We start from the raw sequence: 25305 nt of genomic DNA on the forward strand, positions 1-25305 counted from the left end.
ACCCGACCGTACCCCGTTCCTGCCGTAACCACCGTTTCCGCCGAACACCCTCGTTCCCGTATCCGAGCCTGCACCGTGCAAACGGGCAGGAATCCCTCCCCCGAGGGGCGCAAGCCTGCGGGAAATTCATCCGAGCCGGCACCGTGCAAACGGGCCGGAATCCCTCCCCCGAGGGGCGCAAGCCTACGGGAACTTCATCCGAGCCGGCACCGTGCAAACGGGCCGGAATCCCTCCCCCGAGGGGCGCAAGCCTACGGGAAACTCGTCCGAGCCGGCACCGTGCAAACGGGCCGGAATCCCTCCCCCGAGGGGCGCAAGCCCGCGGGACCGTCCTACAAACCCCTGACCGATTCCCCCGACGCCGAGGCGATACCGCGCCGCCGCGATACCGCGCCGCCGCGCTACCGATCCGCCGCGCTACCGATCCGCCGCGCTACCGACCCGGCGCGATAACACCGCGATACCGCCGCAATCGCGCCACCTGTGTAAAGAGAAAGAATACGGACAATAAACGAATATTTCACCGGAAAACGACTCTACCAGTTATTCCTCCTCGAGGCGCTACCGACCCCTGGCAGCCGGCTGAGTCGGCACTCCCTCCACCCCCGACGGATACCCGTCACAACTCTTCGAGTAATTCCACCAAAATGTACACCACTAGTACAACCTTGCGACGTGTACTTTTATAGACAGGTAAAAAATTTATTAAAAAAAATTCAAAACTGCACATATTTAATTGAACAAAATCGAGAAATTGCAAGCAGAGAAGATGCAATTAAAATACATTCTCTCATTCATAAGCAATTGTCTGCAGTAATTTTTAAACCAATGTTACAATACGCATGGTTCGCCGCTGGACTATCGAACGATAGGGAAATTTTTGAAAATGTAAACCAGGTGTGCTTCCCAATGGAACTATTAAAAAACAAATGTTCATGTGACCAAAGTGTATTTATACGATGTGCAAGGTGTTTCGCTTCATTGTGTTTTGTTTGCTTCTACGACAAATACCACTGCTGTACATAACAACTGTAAGTATTCTACAATAAATATTCTACTTCTGTTAGTAAATAAATACATGTTATTTGTAATTCAAAATGCAATTATATGCGTGAAATTTAATCGTTTGAAATTAATAATATAAATATGCAATGATAATGAAATGAAAAAAAAAAAATGTGTTAGTCGGCAGGATTTGAACCCTGGTCCGCACGCTACCGTCGCGCCACACCGACTCTTGTTGTAGGCTAGAAAAAATACGGCATTACATGGGAAATTATGAAACTTCAATCGTCAATATCTCGAAAAGTATTGGGTATCTGCCACTATAATGGTATATATTCGTAAAGAGGAGAACGAGATCTATAAGTGTGCAAAGTTTCAACCGAATCGGTGACCCGAAGGACATGGCTTCTCCTTGTAAGTTCAATTATTCATTTTCTCGCGGCATCGTCGCTTCCTATCTCGCTACAGTTTGTATCGCGATTTCCGTCACATTTCTTTGTTTGTGCCAGCGGTGGGGCCTAGTCGTGTCGAAAAACATTAAAGTGACTTGCAACAAATTTCGCGTCTCGTGCATATCACCTGCAGTCTTCACCACTTTCCTCAGCGCTCAATTCTGAGTGGTCCCGGCCTCAGGCACTCGAACAATCGTTCAAGCCGAAACAGTAATTTATTGTCACGTGAAAACTTCCTCAAATTTGAGGTTATTTTGCGCCGAATATTTCGTTTCTGCCTAGGGCTTAATTTATTATACGGTTTTCGTGAAACCGACTTCTTCAAAACTCTACGATCCAAAATATATAATAATTTGTTACGTGTATTGGTAACAATACCACGTGGTAATACTTATCTGGCGTCTTCTCTGCTTCTATCCTTCCTTCCTTCGAATCTACTGCTCATCCAGACTTCACTGCTTCAGAGTTAATTCACGAACTTAATAATTAGTAATTAGCTAACAAAGGAATCACTAATCAAACAAGACGGAAACAGTGCGCGTGTCGAAACACTGACACCTACGTCGTGAGAGCTGTTATTTCCTGTCTGGTGTCGCAAAGTGCACTGCCCATGATCGCGTAACGCGCGACACCTAACAGACGCACATTATAAATTAAAAATTATGCATATTGTTTGGGAATCGGCGCCGATATTTAATCTGCGCGCGCTCAAGCGCGGCGCTAATTAGTTCCCGAACACGTCCCTCTCCGCGAATCAGCCCACGGCACACTAGCCAATCGTCGCACTCGCGAGTGACGACATCCGCGAGCGATTGCCGGAATCGGTCTTCTTTTTCCGCGAACCATCGGCGCACAACCACGCTTCTCGAGAACCGATTCCGTCGTTTTTACCAGTTTTTCTATACCGCATTGCGCGTAAATCAAGGGCTCAGCCAAGTGGATCGTACGTGTCCTTTATTTTCGACGGTGTACATTGTGATTAACAAATACAAGAGTGATTAACCAAAGTGCTACATGAAGTCTCGTACAAACTAACCGACCACGTGCTCCCTCCTACCTTTCTTCACGTATCGTATCGTCGCGCACGGAGTTTTCGCCCAAACCCGTTTCCGAACATCCGCCTCGACTTTCCAAGTCTTCCGATAAGGCTGTCCCAGCCACCCATTCCCAAACACATATTATACCTCTAAAAAAAATTAATTAATTAAATTAATTAAATTATTAATGTGTGCATTAATACTTACGCGTATTATTGTGTTCAAAATCGTTGCAACGGTCGTTGTGACCGGTAACTCCGGTAACGCAAAAACCATTTCGGCAATATACAGGGTGAGTCACCTAACGTTTGCACCTCAAATATCTTTGTTGTTTCTAAAGATACGTAAAATATGGTAAGGACAAAGTTGAATGGTACAATGGGGCTGACACGATGCCATAAAAAAATTTTGTTTTTATGTCATTTTTTTAGAGATGTCAAGGTCACCTCGATTTTTTTAAATGGAACCACCCTTTTTTTCAACACCTACAATGATAGTCCCTTTCATTAGGAATTCAGGGACTATATTATTCCAAGGTCATTCAAGGTCAAGGACAGAAAAAACGTATGAAACTAAAATATGGAAGCAGAATACCTGTATTTTATAAAAGTATAATTGAGCCATGATTAGTGAATGTTGCTTCGTCCGTAAACAAGACATTAGAAAAAAATGAATAATTTTGAAGCAATAATTGACAGCTATAGCTCCTAAAATATTAATTTCATTGTCGTAATTAGTCGTGGGATTCTTCCGTTTGTGCTGTCTTGCATGTACACTTCCAGTACTTCGAAACAACCTGTACGTATTAATGAAAGTATGTCTAGAAGGAGTGTTTCGCTCGGGGTACCTTTCTTCATAAAGTAATCGGGCCTGCACTGCATTTTTCTACATTCACAGTAAATCGTGATCACACTTTTCAGTCATTGAATAAGACGGAATCGCATTTGGAAACATACTGATAGTAAATAAGAATGCTGAATAACAATAACATTGAAGGACCTTAGTATGTTTACTTTAACTACGACCATACTATGTTTACTATTTACTACAAGTCTCAACCGTGATAAACGTATTCTGCTTTCATATTCTAAATCTTATACGTTTTCTCTGTCTGTGACCTTGAATGACATTGGAATAATTATTGTCACTGAATTCCTAATGAAAGGGACTATCATTGTAGGTGTTTAAAAAAGGGTGGTTCCATTTAAAAAAGTGAAGGTGACCTTGATATCTCTAGAAAAAAATGACATAAAAACAACATTTTTTTTGCATCGTGTCAGCCCCATTGTACCATTCAACTTTGTCCTTACCACATTTTACGTATCTTTAGAAACAACAAAGATATTTGAGGTGCAAACGTTAGGTGACTCACCCTGTATATAGAGGCCATAAAGTTTTTGCGCTAATTCGCAGATGAGCGGCCTCGGTGCTCAGTTGACAATAGCCAGCTGATCGAGCTCGGCGCCGAGACCGGGTCAACGCACGCAGACGTGAACCTTATGTTTACGTCTGATGGATTACTTGTCGCGTGGGCCATCGTTTCCCATATTCCAAAATATCAAATTCGTTACCCACCGTCCTTGCCTCCTGTGCAGCAGCGGCCGTTAGGGCATTGCCCTCGTGCGCTAACTAACGTTCAACACCGCCAAATCCTTTGTCATTTTCAAAAACCCCACTCCTTATTCCTTCCGCTGTCGGTGGCCACACACAGTATAAATAACCCGCGACAACCCCAGCGCGGGGTCCTTTGGTAAATTCTCTGATCGACTGATCATCGTACTTTACGCGTCTTTTCTTACAATCAACTGATCGCTGTATTTGTCTTTGGTGTTCGTAGGCTTCGCGCATCTTCCGTGCATTCGTGACGACGTCTCGACTCATTGTTAATTCCTTGTACTCAACCACCTTTTATTAATATATTTTACTACATAGTTAGACCTGCATCTCCACGTACATTATCCACATCCATTTTTAGTCACCTCCCTACATCTCTTTCCTTTCGCTTCTGAGTCACGCTGTGCCTCATTCGCCTGACTAGATCCTCAACATATTGTGTTATATCTTTAAGGGCATGCGCGCTGTTGGTGCGGGATAAACAAATGACATTCAGTTTTTAACGACCGCATGCAGTAATGCAGAAAAATGAAAATCGCTACGGTTATTCGTTATCGTGTATTCGATAAAGGTAGACGACCGAAAAGCGAATTTTTAGTTCACGTGTTTTTGTGTCGCTTGGATTTGTAGGCAACATTTGGGCCAATGGAACCGGTAAGTTTCAGTCTCCTCTATCATATAATTAATCTAAAATATTATATATATTACCGGTATATCATTATATTATTTTTCAGTCGCCATCCATTGTGTACTACGAAAATTGTGCAGGCCCTTTTCGGTAAGAATTATTTATTGCTTAATACATTACATACATACTTTAATACATTAACATTAATATGACCGTGTAAATAATCTTTGTTAACACGTTAACCCCTTAACCTACGATTTACTTTCGAGAATTTTGGGCCGAAAACGTAAACAAGCTCGCGCAGCCTTCGAGCCATTCGCACGACTTGTGTAATACGCTGATCGGATCAATCGTAAATATTACGGACATCGTTCGTGGTACGACGGTCGCGGTTTGTAATTTGCCCCACCACAAATAGCACAGACGAAGCTCGTGATGTATTCTTATTATCTCTTCGTATCGTGATCAGTTTCAAGTTATTCTTGGTCACATTCGCACATCGAAATTTATTTTCATAAATTCTAGAGAAGCATCCCCACAAGATGTTTTGAAGAAAAAGATTTCGTGATGAGAGCAGTGAGAATTGTGCTAATAATTTTGCTAACGAAAGTGACAGTAGTGACGATATCTGTTCTGCTCGAAGAAAATGCATACGATTAGTTATTGATGATACTTCTGACGACGATCAACTACCAGAGCCCTGGCTTTACAAAGAAATAAGAAATAGTCCAAAAATCTGGGACTATACGATGACTCCTGGCATAAGAGAGGCAACCTTACGTCAATTTGGAGGAAGTAGAAGAGAATTAGATATATTTAATCTAATATTTGATGACATATTCTGGGAAAATATTGTAACCGAAACTAACCGGTATGCAGATCAAATACGTGCGAATCCACGCAGAACACGAGAAATCGACGACACTTGATTTCCTGTAGATTCTAACGAAATTAAAAGATATTTCGCATTGTCCATAATCATTGCACAGGTAAAAAAAACCAAGAATACAAATGAATTGGTCGAAGAGGGCTGTTATCGAAACGCCGATATTTAGAAAATCAATGCCTTTGAAAAGATATCTGCAAATCACAAGGTGTTTGCATTTCGCAAACAATAATCTGGTTGCCAATACAGATAAATTGAGCAAGATTAAACCTGTGATCAATTTTTTGAACCAAAAAATTAAAGAAGTATGTATAATGAAAGAAGACATTGCTATTGATGAATCGCTCATGAAATTCAAGGGGCGCCTATCTTATAGGCAATTTAACCCATCAAAAAGGGCAACGTTTGGCGTTAAATTTTATAAATTGTGTGAGTCCGATTCAGGCTATTGCTATGAATATAAAATATATACAGGCCGCGATAAAATAAACCGTGATGATAGCGCTTCGGAAAGTGATGTCAAAGAGCTTTCTGAGTCAGTGTTGCACAGGGGTCACACTTTATACATAGATAACTGGTATTCTTCCCCAAAATTTTTATGACATTATCGTTTAATTATAAAACAAATGTAATTGGCACAGTACGTGGAAATAGGAAGCATATGCCAAAAGATTTGTGTAATGTAAAATTAAAAAGGGGGGAATACGCAATAAGAAGCTGCAACCGAATACTCTCTATAAAATGGAAAAACAAGCGAGATGTTTATATTATGTGGGATGAATGGTTCATTGTGCGTGCGTGCGTGCGGGCGACCGGATCATGTTGCGACAGACCGGCGCCGGTATGTTTGGGAAAACTCGAGTGACTGAGAAGGTGTAAACGAAGAGTGTTTAGAACTGAGCGATAGGGAAGTGTATGTTTTTAGTTTTAAGTTATGGATGCGAGAGACAGAGTGCAAGCGAGATGAATGCAAGGGGATGAAAGAATATATAAGGCGTGGAAGTTTGACGAGAGTCGTTCAGTCGCGGTCAGTCGTAGTCGATCAGAAGAAGTATATCACGGTGCGAGCGTTTATCTATTAACGGAAATATACTAAATAATCAGCAAGCGTTATTTGAAATCAATCACCCCATTCCTCGAGAATCCTACAATTATGACGACAAAACATGAAACAGTCGAAATGACTACACAAGGATCCAATCGTACTCCAAAACCAAATCGTATTACAGAGTACAACAAGGGAATGAATGGAATTGATCTCCAAGACCAAATATTAGCATGCTTTCCAATGATGAGAAAATACATGAAAGGATATAAAAAATTTTTTTTATCTGTTTGATATTTGTTCGAGATTCGAACGGTAACGACTTGGTTTAATTTCTGTTCGAAACCAATCTATAAATAGCCCGTTATTGTTCGTGTCTCGTACATGTTGTCTTCGTCGATGCGATCGCTTCTGTTTCGTCCTTCCTTTGTGTCGCTCCTGCTCCGTCCTTCGTTCGTCTCTCTGCTGTCGTTTCCCCAAATTTTAAACTACCCGTTTCTTCTAGATCCACCGATCGCTCCGACGGAGACAACGATTTCTCGTATGTTCATTCTACCGTACGCTCTCAGCGGACTCGCGTCTAGTTCACGCTCTATACTCGCCGATTGAGTTACGTTTTCGCAGCCGCCTCGCACGAGTTCAATCGCGAGTCTCGTTCTTTCACGAACATACGAACGTCCGCTTTCTTCTCGCTTATCGATTAGAGTTCATATAATTGATACTCGGTATTCTGTCAAGAATCTTCTTGCTTCCGCGTCGCGAATCGCCTCTTCTCGCGTGCAAGATCTCCGCTCTTCCGCAGTCAAGATTCTCCGACGCGCCGCGTGCAAGATATCCGTTTTCGTCGTTGTCCTCCGTGTTCGTCCGATCTTCCATGTACCGAGAGTTTTGGCGTTTAATAAATTATCGTTAATCCAGCGCACCTTTTGTGTCTTGCGAAGTCCGTTCGTCTCCTCCCGAACTTCATCCTTCTTTCCGGTGCTCTCATTCCGCGTCCACCGCTGGACGGTCCCGGCACTCGGCAAATCGCCGAACAATATTGGTCTTTTTAATTTGTACATTTTATGCAATAATATAAATAACGGGACAAAACAATGTTACGTTGACTATAGGATCAACATAGCCGAATCACTATTGAAGAATATGCCAAAACCGAATTATAGAGAACGAGGACAATTATCTTCCGGAGATATGCCAGAGAGACTGCACGCGAAGCATTGGGCTCATTTTCCAAAACACATTGACCCAACAGCATCAAAATTAAGACCGTCAAAACCTTGTAGAGTTTGCCAAAAAAATAAAAAACGTAGAGAAACAACGTGGGAGTGTAAGAAATGCAAAGTTCCCTTACATCTACTACTATCCTTACGTTTCGAATTGTATCACACCATTGCAGATTATTAACATTGTATTACTGATTTTTGTATAAATAAACTTTTTGTAGTACTTGCATCTACCACAATTATTGCATCAGGTTGTAATTACTTATCAAATATTCCACAAATATTTTTAATTTTAAGAAGGCGCCGCCGCTAATATTTATATTTGGCCCGATAATCGTACTACGGGCTATGCCCGTAGTTGTAGGTTAAGGGGTTAAACGCCACGCCGGTCCCTAGGGACCGGCGTTAGACTTTCCGCTCAGGCCCGGCCGGTCCGCGGGGACCGGCCGCGAAATTTAGGTTCATATTACACGACCGCGCGTGTCGGTTCTTACGCACTGATGTGAGACTAAATATTTTGCTTAGGCGACATCGGTTTTTGTTCAGTCTAGGCTTGAAAAAAAGCATATAATATTTTAAAAAGTTAATGTAGTTTATTAAAACAGGGTAAACAGAGGTTACCCGTTTTCTTATCATCTGGCAAGAAGTGGGGATTTTGGGAAAACTCAGGATGTGAATACAGAGAAGAGTTTATTGCAATTGGAAAAGGTCAGGCACTTTCCCAAGGCGAGGGTGAGGCTCCTCTCTAAGTGGAGAGGAAGGCCCTCGGTAGAAAACTCCGGTCCTCAAGCCGATATTTCGGCTCGTCCGTCAGCAGTGACGGCCGCGTCTGGGCCTGAACGGAACGGCAAGCAAATCGGGCTAGGCACGTAACGTGTTAAATAATGTTGCATATGCAGCTTGCGAAAGCAAAGCTTTTTCAAGGCCCACTCGCCTCGAATTTTAAGATTCGATGCGAGTAGTGCTGAAAGCTCGCAAGGAAAGGGTCCGACACAAGAAGCCGTCGGGCAGTGCGGCCAGAATTGTAAATCCCTGGGAACAGGAAGAACAATGGTAACCGGGGGCGCAAGTGGAGGGAGGAGTTTTAGTGGGTAAACCCTCGCTATCACATCGCCCCTCTGAAACGGGGGGCGATCGCTTGGGGAGTCCCACACTTTCTCGTGCGTAATAGCATTAAACCTCCCTCCACTCAAAATAACAAAAATAAAAAAGAAGCACCAAACAGCACTTTTCAATGCTCCAAACAGTACTTTTTAGTGCTAATTTTAAATTATATTGTATTATCCTAATTGTAAGAGTTTAAAAATAAATTCAATTTAAATAAAAAAATGAATACACATTAAAAATATTCCGTCATCCCTTTCCATATCCTTCTTTCAATCTTCTTCGAATCCACTTCCTCTCGCACGCCCACTCTTCGCGCTCTTCTCTCTCTCTCTCTCTCTCTCTCTCGCACACTCCTCGTGCTCTCTCTGTCTCGCACGCACACTCTTGCCGCTCTTCTCTCTCTTGCGCGCGCGCACACTCTTCGCCTTCCACAACACGGCGCTTTGTCTTTCACGGCACATTGTGGGGTTTACGCATCACTTTATCTTTATTACGCATCGAAACTTAAATAAAATACCTTTTTCCACCTTACAGGAAGATTTACTTCAATTTTTCCCGATATTTACTGTTAGAACAAGGTTACGTTCGTTCTTAATGCGACGGACCTGCCGTCTATAACGAAGGCTGATCGAAGCCAAAGTTTGGCTCCAATTGCGCATGGGATTTTACATGGAGACTTTGCATGTATTTTGCAATCCATCTGTTTCCGCATTTGACAAGGAATTTGTCGACAAATTTTGGTGACCAAATCATACCAAATGGGGACTAAATTCTGCTTCAAGCAGGGTTTGGTACCAAATGCATAAGTCTTTTGCTCGCAATGTGTGGAGTACACATTCCATTAAATTTGGTTGAGAGGGCATTTGGCTAACTGGGACTAATACATTTATTAAGTAATCATTCCACTTACTAATTTCAATCCTAAATCTAAAGTCAGAACTTTTGTTAAATGTGAAAAGTTGTTTCAATTTACTATGACTTGATTATGAGAAAAAAAATCTTATTTAGATTACCATGGGTAATGCTATAAACTAGATTAATTGTAGTACGTAGAGTTCTTGCATTCCTCCCCTTTCTTCGATTATTTTCTTCATCTTCATTTGATAAATAAAGCGTTTTGTTAAATAAAGTTTATTACAAACTTAACAAATGCCCTGTCACCGGCCGACTTAACTTTAGGTGACTGTTTTACGGGATTCAGTGAATAGTAGCGGTGGATACAGTACAGCGCGATTGTTTGACTCGAATTATTTATTTATTACTCGGATGCCGATTTTGCTGATTCTGCCGCTCTGCTCCGAGGCCCGCTTGCTCGTCACCTCGGTGGTGACGCGATTTTTTGGCCATGGGCCCGTTTTCGGGGGAAGAATCATCCCCATTCGTTGATTTGACTTGAGGGAGGAGGATCTTCTGAAACAGCCCTCACCGGTGGAGGAGGAAGTCACCACCTCAAGTCAATAAGGGAGAGTTTCCAAAATGCGCGATTTATGGGACCCCGGGGCAGCGCGACGAAGGCCTAAGTGGTCCGTTGAAGAAAACCAGAGACACGGAAATTCGAAACCGAACAAACCCGAGTATGCCTCGCGACGGCATAATGGTTCGTATGGCAAGTGCGGCAGAGGATTTACGACCCCTTGGCCGCCGCTTGTAGTTGGCCACAAGGCCCGCTGTGTCCGAATCCGGGACCTTCAAGTACCTCGCGGACGGTACACGGAGTGAGGGCCGCACGGATTGACTTATGGCCACTTTTCCAATGCCATGAGCTCGAACCCTCGAGTGCCTCGCGTGTGGCAACTCGAGAATTAGCATTCTTCGTGGTTAGTCGAAGGACGGACAAAAATCGGAAAAGGGCTTTTGTTACGCATGTGTTTTTAGGGCGAAAGAGCATGCTCCGTGCAGCTGTAACATCCTCGCTTGCGTTACGGCCGGAAATGCGAGGACTCACAGTACTTATGTCTGCAAGGAATCGAACAGTTTATTCAACACTCTCCAACTTTGGGTACACTAAATTTGCTCATTTTCCCTTAACCTGATACGTATACTTTTTAAATATTCCCATAAAACCTTTAAAATTATCTTTAAATTACTAAAGCTATTACTTAATGTTGAAAGTAGCTAATTCTGCTATTCTTGCTTAACTTAAACGTACTGTACTTGAGATATATTTGAGGTATACCTCAAGTGATTATAATCACTACATCATTAATATTAGTATTAGGATTACTGATGCTAAGAAGCTTACAAGCATCCATCAAAATCCTTAAGTCTTCGGCATTCAGGTAACTAAATATTTTTTCAGTACAGTCATGTGATAACTCAGGAAAGTTGTTAAAGAGAAGATGGAAAACTTTATTGCCTTGTTCAAGTAACTCTTTTCTTTCCATACCCTTTCTGAAATGACTTTTGTTCGGCGAATTGCCGAGTGCCGGGACCGTCCAGCGGTGGACGCGGAATGAGAGCACCGGAAAGAAGGATGAAGTTCCGGAGGAGACGAATGGATTTCGCAAGAAACGAAAAATGCACGGAACCAACGGTTATTTATTTTAAAAGACAAAACTCACAGTACACTGACGTACACTGACGCTCGGACAAACACGGAGGAACGGCGATAACGGAAATCTTGCTCGCGGCGCGACGGATGATCTTGACCGCGGAAGAACGGAAATCTTGCACGCGGGACGAGACGATTCGCGACGCGGATGAAAGAAGATTATTGACAGGGTAGAACAATAATGGTAGAAAACTGTGAACAGTCGTACTTGGACTTTCGAATGTACGTGAAGCTCGAGCTTGAATACGTGCGGAGCGGCCGCGAAAACGTAATTGAAGCTAGAGTACAGAGAGCGTGAACGAGACGCGTACGAGCCGAAAGCGTATGGTCGAATGTCGATCAAACGAGAAACCGTTGTCTCCGTCGACGCGATCGGTGGATCTTGAAGAAACAGGTGGTTTGAAATTTGGGGAAACAACAGCAGAGAGACGAACGAAGGACGGAGAAGGAGACACAAAGAAAGGACGAAACAGAAGCGATCGCATCGACGAAGACAACATGTACGAGACCAGAACAATAACGGGCTATTTATAGCTTGGTGTCGAACAGAAATCAGATCAAGTCGTTATCGTTCGAATCTCGAACAACTTTCTATTATGCTAGCGTATATTGGAAATTTTGTTTTATAGTCGTCTGATTTTAAAACCAGCACTATATTTTCATTCCTCATATATGTATATTGCTAATGAGCTTGTACCTTTTGCTAAGATATCATAAAATGAGATATTAGCATTATTAAGGTCGTCCCACACAAGACAGGCAAAATGCCGAAGTTGTTTGGGCGGCCAGATTCAAGAACACGGGTTAGAAATTTGCCGGCCGAAGAATAGTCTTCGTACTAGAAATCTTTCCCGACGTCGTTGGGGCCATAACTTTGAACGTCTTATTGCTTCCAGGTGGTCTTTCGAGAGCACGTCGACACGTTCCCTGCTGTGCATGGCACAAATCCGCGCTGAGGGATTTTCCTAAACCGATTCCGAAAACCGGACGTAGAGTCGAGCGAGCGTACCGCGAGCGTTTTTCACGCGTTCGTAATACCTTGTTATGCGTCGCGAGCCGTCGGCACGGGAGGCTGACCCATTGTTCCACACGGTACTTTGAATCAACTGTACACAAACACACACAACGGATCCTATGAGAATATATCACCTTTTGATACTTTATCTGGGCTTCGAATATCTCATTTAACTCGTCCATACCTCGCCGCTTTCCAGTGCCTGGAGGCACGAATCCATTCCAGCTCGCGAACGTGGAAGCTTCGAGAAATTAGGGTAGTAACCGGCCCTGCGAGACGGTTAGGGATAGTCTCGAGACGCGAAGTAGAGATACGGGTAACAGCGTATGCGAATAGAAAGAATAGGTAGGTAAGAACGGTTACAACATCCTTATATTATACATAAATTACACAATTTTTTTAAGGAAATACTCAAATTAGAAAGGGAATCATTCCATGTGAATTAAATAATTTTTTTGGGACCATGTTTCGAATTTGGATGAAATTGAAATATGTTGTAGTCCGAGAGAAAATGGGAGGGGGGGGGGGATTGAGCCATCATTTTGTAATCTTGGAAATTGTTTAAAGGATACAGACCATCAAAGTTTGCTATTTTGGATGAGTTTTACGAAAACTGCCTCCACGACACATTTTATACCATAGTTATTATTAAAGATAAAAATATTTTCTTTTTTTAATCATCATCGCAAAAGACTGTTCTTTTTAAATAATTTATCATTTTATATTCGAATGTGATTTGTTAATGCAAAAATATTACTAATGTCTTTGTTTTGCAAATTTTACCATCGACTCAAGTGTTAAAAAATTTGAACAAATATGGCCACATTTTACGATTCTTCCTGTTTGAAATTCCGTTTTTTAATTCGGGAAGCCTCAAAATTATTTATCGAACTATTTATTATTTTGTGTCAATTAAGTTGCTGGATATTATATTGAAGTGAGGGTCGACAGCGTCTGTCCTAAAATTAATATTTTCTCGTAGTGAAAAAAAGAGCACGGGGAAGGACATTTACATATTTTACCTAAACTGTTGTTAGGGTGTTGTGCATTCCGAGTGTACAGTAAAGGTTAATGCGATTCATAGTACAAAAGAGATTGGTTTTTCGAAGCCTGCCGGTGAATATCGGTCGATCAGTCGGTGCACTTGCAATTATAGCTACCTGCATCGTCGAACGCCGCGTCCTTCGCCGGTCTTACCTGTCCGCAATTTTTTAATTTTTGCCTTGCTATACGAAAAAATGTATATGGAAAACTCTATGGAGAATTCTTATCCATAATGACCTAAAAATTATTTATGTCCTACATTGTTCGAAATCGAGGGTTCCGAAAGGGAGTACCGTATTTTTATTTTCGTAGGCCTTTCCACTCGTCAAAGTATGGTACGGACGGCACGAATGGTATTAATAAATTGTTGTTTTGTTCTATATCACGTTTAAATTCCTTAAAAGTTCTAGTTTCACACTCGACATCGATAGGAAAAACATCGGTGAAACAGCTTTTTAAATGTAAACAGCATTTAGGAGTCGGGAGAATTCGGGACCGCGCCGAGAGCGCCCGAACCAAACACCACACCAGCGAGCACGGCTCGCCCCGCGCTTCACGCGTACCGCGCCGCGTACCGTATCGAGGAAAACTCCGGTTCCTCGCCGTGACACTCCGGACCACCGCGAACCGTACCGAGACAGGAGGTGCCGACGCCCCGCGAATAAATTAGGTTAAGTTCACTGCGTTCGTTCGATTCGCGTCCGGGGATACCGATGCCCCGCGTATCAGTTAGGCTAAGTTCGCGTCGTTATAATTGCATTCATTCTAGTTGTCCGTACCGGGCGTCCACGCTCACAATTCTGTTTTTCTTTTGTTCTCCTATACCCAGGCCGGTGGAGAAGCAGGTTGCCACCGCGAACCCGTCGCCGGACCGTCCGGGAACCCAGGCGACCGGAGTACATAAATAAAGTATTTTCGTTTCTTTCTCTATAAATTAGCGTTTCTTATTTAGTGACCTTATCCTCCCTCCCCAAAGAACCCTGGCCGCTGAGCCAATCCGGGGAGGGCTCGCACGCCTCGCAGCGCTTCCCGCACGAGGCGTGGACCGTTACAAAGTAGCCCATATACCAAAATTTGTGCTTTTTTCTATATCTACTTTTCCTTAATTTGACTCTATGGCTTGCTAAACCTCAGATATTGTAACTAATTTAAGTATAATATAACATTAACTTAGGTTATGTATAAATATTTCATAGTATTATTGAAAGTTTCAAACTTTTAACTCCACTTTCTGTATTGACGTCTTTTAAATTTTGATCTGGCTCCTTCAGCATTTTTAACAGTTTACTCGCAACATTCTTATGTCCATTAGCTATAGCAACTTGCAATAATGTATTCCCTTGATTATTACGGGCGCTGGTTACAGCTAAAAATTCATCTTGCTTTACTACCCTTAACTTGTTGATAATTTCAACATTACCTTTTTTTGTATCTTCAAACAATTCTTCAACTAATTTCAGGAAGTCAGCAACTTTCTGATCTTTGGAAAGATTAATAGGTGTTTTGCCTTCTTTATTCTCAATGTTGTAAGTTGCACCATGTTTTAATAAAGATTTTACAACTTCTAAGAAGCCATTTTTAGCCGCAACATGAAGTGATGTAGTACCACCAGAAGTTGTTCTAGCATTAATAAAGTCAATTAATTTATCACGACTGATATGTTGTAACAGAACCTCAACAATTTCTCTGTAACCTTTGGAAGTAGCAGTGTGTAATGGTGTATTGCCTTTATTAGTAACTAGAGTGACAGCAGCTCCGTTTTTTAGTAAGATGTTCACAATACCCATCTGCCCATTGCTAACGGCATAATGTAATGGTGTTCTTCCATCAATAACTTTATCATTGGCATCAGCTCCATTTTTTAATAAACGCTGAACAGCTTGTATATTACCTTTACTAGCAGCAATGTTGATATCTTTTTGCAGATGCTGGAGAACCTCTGATGCTTTGCTACCCTCAAGCTTAAATCTAATATTAATTGATTCTATCTTTTTTAAAATATCTACAACACTCGGATGACTTGGTCCAAAAACAGCTTTTCTTTGATCAAAACTTTCTCTGTAGAATTTAAGTGCGCTGATCCATTTGCCTTGAGCAAAAAGTACATTTGCTATGTTGCATTGAGTATTCAAGGTTTCTGGGTGATTTTGTTGTAAAGCTTTTTTCTGGATATTTAAAACCCCTTGAAAAGCTTTCAAGGCTTCATGATATTTATTTTGACTGAAGAGTACCCCAGCAATGTTATGTAACGTTCTCAAAGTATCAGCATGATTAATACCTAAAATTATTTTCTTGTTTTCAAAAACCTCTTTATAGATTTTTAAGGACTCTTCGTATTTACCTTGGTTAGCTAGTACCATTGCTATATTATTTTTGACACTGTTCGAAATCACTGCAGGCGTTACCGAGAATCTCGGTAACGCAAACATCATTTCTCGTGCCATAGTTTTTGCGACCTAATCCGCAGGCGAGCGGCCTCGGTGCGACCGTGTCTCGGCGTTGACAATAGCCAGCTGATCGAGCACGGCGCCGAGACCGGGTGAACGCACTCAGACGTAAACTTTGTGTTTACTTCTAAACGTTTACTTGTCGCGTGAGCCACCGTTCCCATAATCCAAAATATCAAATCCGTCACCCACCGTCCTTGTTTCCTGTGCAGTAGCGGCCGTTAGGGCATTGCCCTCGTGCGCTAGCTAACGTTCGACACTGCCAAATCCTTTGCCATTTTCAAAAACCCCACTCCTTATTCCTTCCGACGCCGGTGGCCACGCATAGTATAAATAACCCGCGATAACCGCGAAACGAGGTCTTTAGACACGCTCGATCGCTCGATCACAGTCTCGCTTTACTTTCGTTTATTCGTGCGCTCCACGACACTTCACTCTCCCAAATCGTGCGCTTCACGATTTGCGCGTTACATCTCCGACTACTATCTATTCTCCGCTTTCTTGTACCTCTGCACTTCACCGCTATCTTGTATACTTTCCGCTTTATTCTTAATACATTATTTAGTATTTCATACAGTCCACTATTATTCTCTACCTGTCTCTATCGCAACCTATACCTCTTTCCTTTCGCTATAGTTCCAAACAGACACTCACAGTGGCTAGATCATGTGTACCTAGTGTTTCTTTCCTCTTTTCAAAAACTGCCCTATTGATATTTAACGCTTCTTCATATTTTCCCTGTCTATCTAATACTAATGCCATGTGAAACTGAGTATTTAAGGTATCTGAATGATTTGACCCTAATATTTCCTTTTGTCTCTGATAGACTTCTTGATAAATATTAAAAGCTTTTTCATCTTTCCCCTGTCTATGCAGCACTAAAGCGATTGTACTTCTTGTACTTAAAGTGTCCTTATCATTTAAACCCAGCATTTCTTTTTGTTTCTGAAAAATCTCTTCAATCATATTTAAAGCTTCTTGGTAAATTCCTTGCTTATATAGCACTTGGGCTATATATGTCTGAATATCTAAAGTACCAGGATTATCTGGTCCTAGTATTTCTTTTCTTCTTTCAAATGCGCTTCTGAAAATACTTAAGGCTCTTTGGTAATTGCCTTGATTCGAGAACACTATAGCTGCATCAATCTGAGCGGATACGCCACTTTGCGATATCTGCTTCAACTGCTCGACCTTTGAAAAGTTACTATGTACTGCAGCAACTACTAACGTTTTGTTCTCCTTATTACGAACACTCATCACTGCTTTTACTGTATCAATATCCTTTATCTTATTTAGGTCATTAATAACTTGAGCATTACGTTCTTTAACTTTTTTAAATGACTCACTAATTAATTTAAATAAGCTAGTTATATCTCTATCTACAGTGAAGTCTGATGGTGTTTTACCGCTGTCAGAAACAGCATTATATACTGCACCATGGGACAGTAAAGCTTTTACAATTTTTAAATGTGAGAACTTAGCAGCATAATGTATAGGAGTACATCTCTTGCTACTAACCACATTGGGATTGGCTTTATTCTGTAATAAAATCTTGACAACTCCGTCATAGCCTTTCCATGCAGCATAATGTAATGACATTCCACTATCAGCATTTCTTGCATTAATAAATGCTCCTGCTCTAATGTCATTCTCAACCTCTGAAGAGCTATTACATTTTACAGACTCAAATAATTTTTCAGTTGATGCTAATAAATTGATAACATCTTTGTTGTTAGTCATTTCTATAGGTCTTCTATAAAGCTTGTCAACAGCATTATAAATTGCGCCATTTTTTAATAAAACTTCAATAACGTCTTTATAACCAAAGTTAGCAGCAATATGCATAGGGGTTAAGCCATTAGTATCTTTAGCATTAACGTCAGCACCTTGTGCTATCAAGTATTTTACAACTTCTAGCTGACCTTTCATTGCAGCATAGTGCAGTACTGTCTGGTTAGCTGTACCAAGCTCATTAACACTTAACCCCTTGCTAAGGAAAAACTTTACAGTGTCTTTGTACCCTTCTCTGGCTGCAATATGTATAGGCTTTGATCCAGAGGCATTTTTAACATTAATATTAGCCCTTTCATCTACTAGACATTTTACCATTTCTAAATTACTTTCTTGTGAAGCAATGTGTAGTATCGTCCAATCATCGTTGCCTTTAGCGTTCATATCTACTTTTTTATATTGCAGTAACATTTTCACCACTTGCAAATGACCATGTGCAACTGCTAATTCTAAAGGTGTTCTGCTCTTATTGTCCTTAACAGTAACTTTTGCTCCATTACTTAATAGGACTTCAACAACATTAACATGGCCCTGTCCTGCAGCTATATGTAGTGGAGTACCTTCAAAATTTACAACGTTAACGTTAGCCCTGCTTGCTATCAAAATTTCAGCAACTTCTTCATGGCCTTCTTGTGCCGCAAGATATAATGGTGTTGTACTATCAATAGTTATAGCATCAACATTGGCTCCCCTTGCTATCAGAGCATTTACTATCTCCTTGTGGCCTCTTTTAGCAGCCAAATGTAATGGTGTAGCATCTTCAGGACCTTTCATATTAATACGGGCCTTGTTTTTTAGCAAAATCTCTATAATATCCCTATAACCATAGAGCACTGCTACTGCTAAAGGTTACCCACTTTCTGCATTAACACTAGCTCCATTTTCTATAAGAACTTCAACGATCTCCTTGTGGTTATGCTTAATAGCAGATAGCAATGGTGTTAGGTTGTTACTCTTAACATTAACATTGGCTCTATTTGCTACAAGAATCCCAACGATTTCCTTATGACCTCCTTCCACAGCTACATGTAATGGTGTACTACCTGCAACATCTTCCACATTATCTTTGGCTTCATTTTTTATTAAAAGGTTCACAATATCTTTGTGACCCCCTACAATAGCCGCATGTAAAGGTGTAATACCATAATTAGCACTAGTATTGACTTCAGCTTTACTTTTAATTAGAAAAGCAATTGCGTCTTTATGTCCACTTAGAGCAGCTACATGCAATGGCGTCATGCCATCATTAGATCTAGCATCAACTTCAGCTTTATTTTTTATTAGAAAAGCAATAGCGTCTTTATGTCCACTTAGAGCAGCTACATGCAATGGCGTCATGCCATCATTAGATCTAGCATCAACTTCAGCTTTATTTTTTATTAGAAGATCAATAATATCTTTGCTACCATTCATTGCAGCTGCATGTAGTGGTGTACTACCCTTAATGTCTTGAGCTCTAACTTCAGCTTTATTTCTTATTAGGAGTTCAATAATATCTTTGTGACCTTTCCGAACAGCTACATGTAATGGTGTTAGATTATTATTGGCTTTATCATTGATTTCTACTCCATTTTTTATTAAAAGCTCAGCAACTGCCTTATGACCACTCTCTGCTGCATAGTGTAATGGTGTAGCATCATTTTTATCTTTAGCGCGAATGTTAACACCATGCTCAAGAAGAGCAACAACTATTTTTAAGTAGCCACTCGGCACTGCAAAATGTAGTGGGGTTATACCTTCCACAGTGACAATATTAGCATTTGCCTTATTTGTCAGTAAAGACTTAACAATTTTCTCATGTCCATCTTTTGCTGCGTAGTGCAAAGGTGTGTTATTATAGGTTTTGTCAACAACATTAACATTAGCTGCATGCTTCAATAAAATATTAGGTATCTTTTCATGACCGTTTTCTATTGCATAGTGTAATGGTGTACAACCATCTATAACTCTGGAGTTAACATCGGCTCCTTTGAGAATTAAAGCATTCACTACTTCTAGGTGGCCATTTAGTGCTGCTGTATGTAATGGCATTCCCTCCTTATCGTTTCTTGCATTAACATTTGCCCCATTTTTCAGTAAAAAATTCACTAGCCCTAGATAACCACTTTCTGCAGCTATATGTAGTGACGTAAAGCCATCCATAGTCTCGTTGATGTCAACATTCGCTTCTTTTTCCAGCATAATCTTAGCAACATCAATGTGATTGTTTTTTATTGCATAGTGTAAAGGTGAATAACCAGCTATATCTTTGGTATTAGTATTAGCATTATTTTTTAGTAGAATTTCAACAGCATCTTTGTGACCGTTTTCAGCTGCAATATGTAGTGATGTTTTTCCACTATTATCTAGATCATCAACATATACACCTGTTTCTCCTATAAAAAATTCCACAATATTTTTCCTTCCATGTGCAGCAGCAATATGAAGTGGACTTTGACCATGTACATCTTTAATATTGACACCTAACTTTTGATCAATGATAAATTTTATAACCTCGAGACCAGGTCCATGAACACCAAAATGTAATGTGGTCGATGAGTTAATACTTCTAGCATTGATATCTGCTCCTTTTCTGAGATAACTCTTTAAGTCTTCAAGATTTCCTTCTTCCAACGCAGCAAACATTTCTTCCTGATTAGTAATAGTGATAAGGTTTTGATCGTATTTATCTTTCAACTTGGAAGGATCATCTCTTACCGACTTGCCAATTTTTCTCTTATTTTTTATTACATTTTCTGAAATAAGTTTTTTAGCGTTCAAGATAACTGCTATCGAGGGATCAGATAACAATACATCAACTAAGGTATATCGTGTGCTAAGTGATTACGCAAACATTTTCCAGTTAATAAAGGAGTGTTATCATCTAAAAAAAGTAGATTGTTTTCTAGATGCTTCTCTGATCTACCTAAGATTGACATTATATCCAGAACAAGCATTTCTACTACTGCTTGCAACTTTTTATTCCTCTTGTAGGAAGGGAGCTTTTCAATTAACTTGCCACTTAATGCGTTATTCCTCAAAATACTTTTCAGTTCAGATAACTTCAGTTCAAGCTGGTTATTATATTTTTCTTCTGTTATATTATAAGCTTTCCTTTGTTGATATATAGGAATAAACGAACCTTTCTCATTTAACTTGTCTCTTAATTCCTCAATCCATTTAAGGTCACCTGTTCCAAGTTCAGCAATGTAAAAAATCTCACAAGTCAATCTATTTACTTTACCAAGGTTGTCATCCTGTATTCTTGACCTAGCACTATGAAAAATTTTCATTGATAGTTTGGCAATTTCTTTAAGATTGTGAGACTCTATTTGGGAACGAATATTCTCTAGTGTTTTATTAGCAAAGAATTTCATTCCCCTAATAACATTATGGTCAATATTATTGTCGTTCAAACCAACACCTAAGATCTTTAATGATATAAACCCCGTAACATAATCAGTTCCGATATTTTTTGATTTAGTTTTTGCAAAATTGATTATGTCATCAATTTTATTAAACAGCTCCTTTTCATAATATGTCTTGTCAGTTATATTATTGCTTAATTCTTTAATGAGTTTTTCAAGCTTATCATGTTCCATCAGTTTAAAACTCTCTGTAATCGTTTCATCTAATTCAACGTTACTAAATATTCCAACAACTTCTTTTATCTCATCTAAGCTTTCACTACTGGTAATTTTTTTTAGCAATACTCTGATCATTTTAATCTTGTTGTTGTAAAGAATGTCAGAAATTACATTATCGATTCTTTTAGTATCATTTTGAACACCAATAAAAAAGCTAACATCTGTATTTTCCTCAATCTCTGTTCTCTTAGAGAGCGAGTAAGCATGTGATAGTGAATTACGTAAATCTATAATGACTTCTCTTGTGTTGCTTGGTAATGATAGTAGAAGAAGCTCGCTTGTAGTGCTAGATAACTTAGGAGATTCTAGAGTGTTTTTTAAATATTCACCAATAACTTGTAAAACCCTTGTAATAATTAACTGTCCTTCCCTTTGTTTAGGATCAGCTGATAACGCCAACTTTATATAATCACTTATTTTCTCTAAAGAATGAATATCCCTCATTTGTTGATAATCGCTATACAACTCTCCAAATTGAGGATAATTACTAACGACCTCTGCAACAACACTCTCACGCTTTAACTTTGGTAGATCAGCAAATTTACCAATGTGCACACCTTCTATAGTATCTTTTTCTTCTTTAAGTTCCTTTGCAAAATTTTCTAAGTGGTTTAGTATTTTACTTTTATTCAATGTGGCATTATAGAATAGATTAATTTCCTGTCGTTTTATGTGAGAAGAAACAAAACTGATCAAACAAAATTCCATTTCTTCCCAAGGCAGTCTATCGTAGGTTGATTTCAACTGCCGTTTTAATATATGAATATTTTGTGCAATAAATTTTGCTATGAATAAAAACTTTTCATCTACTTTCTCTGTGTTTGAGTACTCTGCCTTTAACAAGCTAATATTTTGAAGTACTAACTCAATCCGCTCTCTTATGTTATTAAGATGACTCTTCACATTCTGATCTTGTCCAGAAGTACTAGAGAAGAAACGGAGGTTTATTAACTTATTTTCAACAAAAATTTCTATCGCTTCTGACAATGGTACATTCTTTAGTTTTAATTCCTCATAAGCTCGTGAAAGAATTTCATCTAATTCCCTGAAATGAACAGCAAAATAATTGCCTGGCCATTTATTAATGAGTGTATCAAGAAGTTCAACATTGCCTGAACGTATAGCATAATAAAATGCATTATGGCATGTTTCATCCACATCATCTGGTAATATAGTAGTTGCTCTGATGCCAATAGATAAATTACTTAGAATTTGACTATTACTGCCAAGTAGGTACTCTAAAATCATTACCTTATTATGTTTACAAGCTAAGATAACTAAGTTAGTACTCTTAACAGGGTTGTTAGGATTATCATAATAATCTCTCAAAGTTACTTGATCTTCTGCATCACTTATGTAATCAATGAAGTTGCTTAATTTTGTTAAGCTATCGACATTACCATCTGATATCGCCTCTTCGAGTTCAGTTAAAACCAGGAGATAAAGTTCTTCAGCTTTTGCCTTTATGCAGTAGAGCTTTTTATATTCTCTAATAAAATCCTCTTTTGATGTGTAAGAACGTGATAGAAACTGTTTATCTTCTTCATAAAAACTGGCTTGTTGTTTAGATACATGCATAAACCCACTCTGGAATAATTAAAAAAAAAATTAAAATACCATCTTTTGTTAATGAAATATTTTCGAGAGAAACATTTACTAGTCGTGCAATTTCAGGACGAAAAACCCTAACAACATTTGGTTTTGGGTGTGGAAAATGTGTTGGTTGTTTAAATTTTTAGTAACACCTACTAATAATAACTTGTTTGAAAACAACAAAGAGAAGTGATTATCAACTTACATAAAAAAGTACTAAATTTAGTGTTTTAAGCATTATAGCAATCTGTCATGTATCACCTCTCTGGAACCATCCGACTAATTGTTGTCCATAAAAAACCCTAGTACTGATAAAAAATGTATTTATTCTAATCTTACACGTTTGGTATTGTTACTTATAGAAGTTTCATAAAGTCTTGTACCCGGTTCTACGAGATTATTTAAGTAACTTAAAGATTGAAAAGTACGTTTATTGGAATCTTCAAACGCTACTATAAAGTTTAACAAGTTGTCATTAGATAGATATTCAGTTGTATTATGTGTAGAATCATGATACAGAATAATTTTTTTTTTCTTTGACATCTTGATCTGCCATATCTAATTTAGTATAAAATTGTATCTTACTTAACTTATTTAATAAATCTGCTCTATCTAAAAAAGGTTGTAGGTATGGGGCCTACCATCCAGGTAAAAGAACTAGGCACGTGTATGTTGGCAAGACGAACTTTATTTGTATCTGCACGTGGCGGCAGTGTTGCGTCGCCGTGTGGTGGGATGGGGACTTTTGGTGTGGGTTCGGGTGCCCGTGGAGCGCTGAAGCGCTCTGCTCGTGGAGGTTCACAAATAACTTCGTACACAGAGTAAAATGGCGAAAATAATTGTTAGAGATTTATTTAGAAAGTCTTGGAGATGTAACTCCTTCGGTTCTATAATGAGTTCTGTCGTCCTGGAGCTTCGAATCCCTTTTTTAGCTTCTTCCTTCTCGCTTCCTTAGCCAATAGGAAAATTGGGATCTTCTGGCTAGGCGTTGATTCGTCGGATCACTCGTCTTCCGGTTGCTGCTTGATGGTGATTGGCAGTGGATGGATCTTAATAGCGCACGCACGGGAGTGGGGTACGCATGAGGGTGAAGCCCCGCCAAAACAAGGGACGTGGGGCCATGTGGGACCGAACGAGAGAGAGGTCCGAGGGAGTTCCAAGAGGTCCTTGACTCGGAATTTACGACCTCTTGTCCTTAACTGATTCCGGACTTCGACTATCCCTAATTTATGTAGAATTGGAGAAGCTACTCTAAGAGGCTGCGTGACTTTCTCTAAATTCCTCAATTAGTCTCGCCGACTCGAATTTCGTCAAGGATCTCTATGGAACTCTCCCGGTCTTTCTTTACCTACTCTAAACTATCGCGCCCAAATAAAATACGTATGTATGAAATACGCGATTACGTCTTATATTTAAATTTCCCTCTCCGCGCCATTAATCGATGCTATATATATATCTAGCTATGTTCGCGTGGTCAACTGGCCACGCTACAGCAGACTCAGTGCGACTGGTGCCTAGGGAGGACGCCGAGCGTGTCTCGGGGAAAATCCCTAGATACATAGAGTCGTGCTCCTATTTATTGGCGCCCGCTGCGTCGCCTAGCGGATGCACTAGGGAGTCAACGATACTCCCTACACCACCCCCCTCGCCAGTAATGGCGGGTGAGACGCAGACAGACATGCTAATTCTGCTCTTTGGTTATCGCGCTATATATATAAAAACAAAATATAACATATATACATAAATCCACGGTGCTATAACTACGAAATATATACAAACGACTATTTAAACTTTGCAGGAACAAGAACTTAGATGTAAACATAATATTTATCGGTAGACAGGAAAATTGCTCTGTCTTTGGGAGGCCCTAGCTGGTATTGCACATGATGGTTCGGTACCACTAGTTCTCGCTGACCAGAAACGCTGGCTTAAGCCTGTCCTTGCTAACGTTTACGTCGCGTTGTCCTATTCTAAGTACAAAGTTCTTATCACTACGGCTTAAAACTAAATATGGTCCCTCGTACGGTGGTTGTAGCGGTTTTTTAACCGCGTCGCGACGCACCAACACGTGCGATGCCGTGTCGAGGTCTTTGAACACGAACACCCGTCGATGACCGTGATGCGCCTTCGGAGCCGGCTTAAGCGACCTCATGTGGTCTCGCAGCTGCTCCACGAAGACGGATAGCTCCACCTGGCCGTTGCCCGCAATCAGGTCGCCGGGTAGACGCAGAGTCTCCCCGT

General features: G+C 40.2%; 2 protein-coding genes across 2 annotated transcripts; both read right to left on the reverse strand.

The window, feature by feature from the left end:
* Positions 1 to 14776: 14776 nt before the first annotated feature.
* On the reverse strand, positions 14777 to 19258 carry LOC143363561 (uncharacterized). The gene is given in 2 exon segments (XM_076804128.1): positions 14777 to 15885; positions 16729 to 19258. Coding segments are annotated over 2 exon segments (3618 nt in total). The 3' UTR covers positions 14777 to 14797.
* On the reverse strand, positions 19255 to 23049 carry LOC143363562 (uncharacterized). The gene is made up of 3 exons (XM_076804129.1): positions 22872 to 23049; positions 19582 to 20580; positions 19255 to 19319 (listed from the first exon to the last, which is right to left on the reverse strand). Exons 1-3 carry the CDS (start codon positions 23047 to 23049, stop codon positions 19255 to 19257), a joined length of 1242 nt encoding a protein of 413 aa, XP_076660244.1.
* Between the last annotated feature and the right edge of the window lie 2256 nt (positions 23050 to 25305).

Source organism: Halictus rubicundus, unplaced genomic scaffold (assembly GCF_050948215.1).
Source record: "Halictus rubicundus isolate RS-2024b unplaced genomic scaffold, iyHalRubi1_principal scaffold0059, whole genome shotgun sequence".
Taxonomy (NCBI): Eukaryota; Metazoa; Arthropoda; class Insecta; order Hymenoptera; family Halictidae; genus Halictus; species Halictus rubicundus.